General features: G+C 48.0%; 1 protein-coding gene across 1 annotated transcript in view; it reads right to left on the bottom strand.

The window, feature by feature from the left end:
- TIMM17A (translocase of inner mitochondrial membrane 17 homolog A (yeast)) overlaps positions 1–4,539 on the bottom strand; it is a 5,497-nt gene extending 958 nt beyond the window's left edge. Inside the window, exons 1-4 of the mRNA XM_010087179.1 lie at positions 4,441–4,539; positions 2,937–3,000; positions 1,603–1,731; positions 1,134–1,244 (exon numbers count right to left, since the gene is read on the bottom strand). Coding sequence (XP_010085481.1) covers positions 1,134–1,244; positions 1,603–1,731; positions 2,937–3,000; positions 4,441–4,500 — 364 coding nt within the window. The 5' untranslated portion in view covers positions 4,501–4,539. The remainder of the gene's footprint in view (positions 1–1,133; positions 1,245–1,602; positions 1,732–2,936; positions 3,001–4,440) is intronic.
- Positions 4,540–4,859: the final 320 nt, after the last annotated feature.

Raw genomic sequence — 4,859 nt, 5'->3', positions numbered from 1 at the left:
ATGTTGGTGTGGCTGTAAATGCAGTGCTGGGGGAAGGTGACAATCAGCCCTCACTTTTGCTGCTGGCACATTTCCCATGGGAGCCATCACTGGACATTTTCAATTGTGGACCTGGGCTCCTGCAAGAGCAAAAACCAATGTCCAGAGCATGAGGTAGGTAAAGTTTTCAGTCACTAACAGAGCTGGAAACCTGTCCCTTATTGCCCTTCGGGTGACCTTAGCTGCTCTGGAAAGGTTTCCCCATGGTAACTTGCCTGACAATAAAGCAAGGCAGTGAAACGGAACAACTCATTGTGGAGTCAGCCTCCCGACCCCTCTGCCTGACGCTTTGCTGGAGGGAAGCAACATGGTTACTGGCTGCCAGTTCTAGAGAGAATAAATTGTGATGGACAGATGATACCCTTTCTCTAAAGCAGAGTCCTTTTAAAATGTCTTTGTATTAAGAAGAGAAAATGTTACAAGTTAGACTGAACAAAGAACGTCAGCGAACCAACGTGAGAGAGGAAGCCTCTCAGGAATTAGTGGTTTGCTGGTAATCCTTCCAACACTGGGGGTTCTGTCTGTGTTCCTCCCCAGATCGGGTGGGGGGACAGGGGTAGTAAGGATTTTGCACAGACGAGTATGTACACAAATGGCTGACACCTAAGCTTGCATTCTCCTTACAGAAAAAAAGGGGGGATCTAGTTTTCGAGGCAGTTTAGAAAAAGAAACACCACCACCTCCAGCCCTCTTTGAAATTTGTTCTTTATCTGCCTGCTGATCCTTCTCACCTCATTCAAACCCTCACATCACACCAGACCACAGCCAGCCTGCCAGAACCATTCCTCCTGCCTGCTCCCTGTTCCCTCAAACCTCTGGTGTCACCCTCCACCGACTAGAACACTGCTGCCATCTCCTGACCGGCTGTGTGGCTGCAGCAGGGGACAGGGACAGCAGGGACAGATGGAGCTGATGACACACTGTCTCAACATGTGGCTCCTCCTTGGCTTCCTGCAGCCTCAGAAGCCGGAACGGGCAGAGTGGATTTATTCCGGGATCAGAGCAATGGCTGGAAGAGGTCCATCAGGAAAGTCGGCGCAGTGAAAGCCCTGCGATAGCATAGCCCGATGGCTCGTAGCTCAATGGCTCCTTACCGTTCGGGAACTGCGTGGAGGCAAATCTTGTCAGGAGAATACCAGCTCCTTCAATTAAAGCCAGGAGAATTCCTCCCATGGCAGCAGATCCCACCATGGCAACGGGGCCATCTACAAATAAAAAGCACAAAACAATGCTTTTTACTTCTTTGCATATTAGAGCTGCTCTCTTTCATCTCTCCCAGAAGCAGAGCCAGCAGCAGTATTTTTGCATCCATGAAGCCTCATTAGCGTCACCAATAAAAGGATAATTATTGGGCAACTCCCCTCCCTCAAGGAAACAAAGGAACGCCAGTGATGCGTGAGAAAATAATCTTTAAGCACAGAACAAAAGTTTCAGATTATCTTCAAGTTCTCTGAGAAAATAAATTCCAATTTGGGAATCACAGACCCGTGCTTCACTGCAATGACAAGAACTGTACTTAGAGTACTGAAGTTTTGCAACTTCTTGATATTCTCAGTTTCTTACTTCTTGCAGCTAATATGGCTCCGGTCAGGGCTCCGCTCGTGATTGAATTCCAGGGATCTTCCTTCCCTCTCATTCTGACCATGCTGCAGTCAATCATGGAGAACAGACCTCCCCAGACAGCAAAGCTACCTGGAAAAAAAAAAAAGACACAAACCGGTTTAGAGAAGGCAGAGTAGCCAGCCACACCGCAGCATTAGTGCTCACTTTCAGGCACAGAAGGATATTGAGACTCACAAAGAACCAAACCTGCTTTAAAATCAACACAGAGAAAAATAGAACCTCACTGATTTATACTTAACGACAGAAAGCTTATCCAACAGTGATTACAACAGAAATCCCATCCTAATAAAGCCAGATTAGCTCAGGGAACTTTGTATTTTTCACTTTTTAACATATTTCCTCATAGAGAATGACGCAGAGCAATGTCACACCTCATCCCCAGCCTGCTCGCTCCTGCCATCTCCGAAGGTCGGTGCTGGTCCCTATTGCGCGGCAGATGCAGAGAGACCACAACAATTTTCAAAATGCAAATTCTGAAGTCTTTAAACAGTAATGTGTATGATAAACAAATATTGATCTCCAGACTCATTTTGGGAAAACTACAATGTAAAGTTCAGCATTCCTTAACCTGAGGTGTCCTAACACCTCCTACTGGCTTAATATCAGCCAAGAGCCGGGAGGTGGATGGATTCCTCCCTGCGCAGTCACCACAGCCTGCGGCCGCCGAGCCTTTCCAGCCTGTGGCCCCGATTTTTCAGCAGTTCTGCTGCAGCCGATGTTGCTGTGCTCAGCACCACGCTCCCATTTTCTCCTGTAACGTGCTCATTCCATTTCCTGGGCAGAACGGCCGCACTGTCACCTTCCAGAGATCACGATGGCATTTCGCCTCAAGATGCAGTTTTGCCATTTTTAGACTTTGACGCACACAATTGACTTTGCAAAAACGACTGAGATGTATCCTGCTGACCCCAGGGGATGGCCTGAAATCCCAGCCAACCACCTCACGTTTCTCCAGGTTGGATCGTTTCTTTTAACGAGTCCATTTGGTTTGTTTTTCAAACCCTGAGCACAACGCACAGGCTCCAGGCAGCTCTGTGCAGAGCTGGTTAAAATATGACAAAATTATGAACCCTGGCTTATCTCTCCATGAACACAAGCACGTTTCCTCCCCACCAAACTAATTCTAGATGCATCAGAACCGTATTCACTCACTGCTTGGACTAACAAACCCCACTGAAACCCACCCCCAGGTGTCACTCGTACCACGTTCCAGTCCCAAACTGGGTTATCTACCAACAGCCAGCTGACTGCAACACCACTCCAAAATTCATTACCTCCCAGCTGTGGAGCTCTGGTTCGAATAGCTGTCAAACTTCCCCGCAGCCGGTGGTTCACACCCTACAACGAAAGAGAAACGACAGTTAAAAAGTCTTGCAGCCAAGCTGACTGGATGCAGCACAAACTCACTACAGGCCCCACGAATTTCTAAACTCCCTCAACCGCTGCGATTAGGAGCCGACAGAAACTGCATTTCTGCACGCTTTAGCCTTTATCGCTGCCTTGGAACATGCCAGAAATTAATTACAGCCACCAGGCATGAAACAATGCGAGTTTGAGTCCAATCTAGTGGTGGAGGAAACGAGATGTTTAAAGGAACACTTTGAGCAGGATTTCTTGTTCGTGTGTATTATGACGATGATTACTATTATTTCTTTGTTCCCATTTGATGCCCGATCACTTGACACAGTTTGGAAGAAACAGTGGAATCAGGGGCAGGTAATGCAGGGAGGAGACTCAGGAAATCCACCCGGAGAAATTGTGCCACGGGAGGAAAACCATGTGCTGGCACGTTACACTGCCATCAGTATTTTCTCTAGTTTAGCCCAACCATCACAATCCTATCGCAGATGCCCGCAGACCAGGAGCAGTGTGCTCAGCTGGCAGCAGCAACCTCACGCATCCCAAATTTAGTCCTTCCTGCTGCTCAGGTGGAGCATTTAATCCTTGTCCCATCAGCTCGGTCTCAATAACAAAGAGAATCCAGCAATTCAGCTCCTAAACGTGGTGCTGAGCCTTCCGGCGTCTAGCACTAACCCTGCCACCAGGACCCCCCAGAATGAGGACCGTGTATTTGCCCAAGAAGATTTAAAGAACACACACTCAAGTTTTATTTTTGATATAAGCGCTCAGGAACATAGACAGGCTTCCTTAACAAGTCTGGAGCAAAATGAAGGATGCAGTTAAGCACACAGTCCTGGTCAATCTGCAGGATCTGACTAGTTTGGAAACTTTATTTACAAAACCTACCTCAAACTGTTGGCTTCTTAATAAATTTTAGGCAAACTGTCACACAGTAACATCAAAAACCCCTGTTATATGAAGCCAGAGAAAAGTTTTAAAACAAACGTTCAAGCAGAAATAGGATCTTATTCTAACAAATTTTATCAAACCTACAAGAGGTTTACAGGAAAACGTTCACAGCAGAAATCCTCAAAGGGGAAACATCTCAACTGACTCGTATTGGCTGAACTTTAACTTTGGTGTTTATCCCGAGGGAGACATCCCTCAGCGAGGGAGGGCAGCTGGCTGCCAGCGTCCCGCTGCTGCCATCGGACCAAACGGGGGGAACAGAACCGTTACCAGGAAAGATGAAGGACCCAGCTGGATCCTGAGCCTGCGATGCACCCTCCTGGTCCGGATGAACAACGTGCCGTTCATCAGTCCCGCTCCCTGCACAGGGATTTCTTCTCCTTCACCCTTGGATGGGCAGGTTCCCTGTCGATGGGCAGAGAGAGCCGGCCTGCGCTCTGAACACACTCTCAAACGGTTTTTACTTACCACCGGGGAATTTCTGAATCCCTTGACAGCTTGGAAAATGCCACCTCCTATCGCTCCCATCGTGAAAGCGCCTCCGCAGTCATCCACTATCCTCCAGGGACTAGGAAGAAAAACAAAGACGAAAACACTAAATCCCATCACGTCAAACCGTGCAAGTAACCGTAACGGATCCACCGCTCACGCACCGAGTGGAACAGGAGGGAAAATCCAGCCTGCCAGCTGCCTTGTCTCCCAGCCAGCTGAACAGACACCAACAAAACAGGACATGTCACAGCAAAAAAAACCTCTGGGTTTGCTGAGAATCTACCAACCCACCTCCCCGGAGTGCCAAGTATCAAATAGAATTGCCTCAACTTCTCACCCAAGGCAGAGAGATGTATTTCCATCATGGAAAACATCCGCAGAATTCCAGCTCTGCC

This window comes from Pterocles gutturalis, unplaced genomic scaffold, assembly GCF_000699245.1.
Source record: "Pterocles gutturalis isolate BGI_N339 unplaced genomic scaffold, ASM69924v1 scaffold49156, whole genome shotgun sequence".
NCBI lineage: Eukaryota > Metazoa > Chordata > Aves > Pterocliformes > Pteroclidae > Pterocles > Pterocles gutturalis.
The sequence above is the reverse complement of the archived record's forward strand: the minus strand, read 5'-3'. Positions and strand labels throughout refer to the sequence as shown.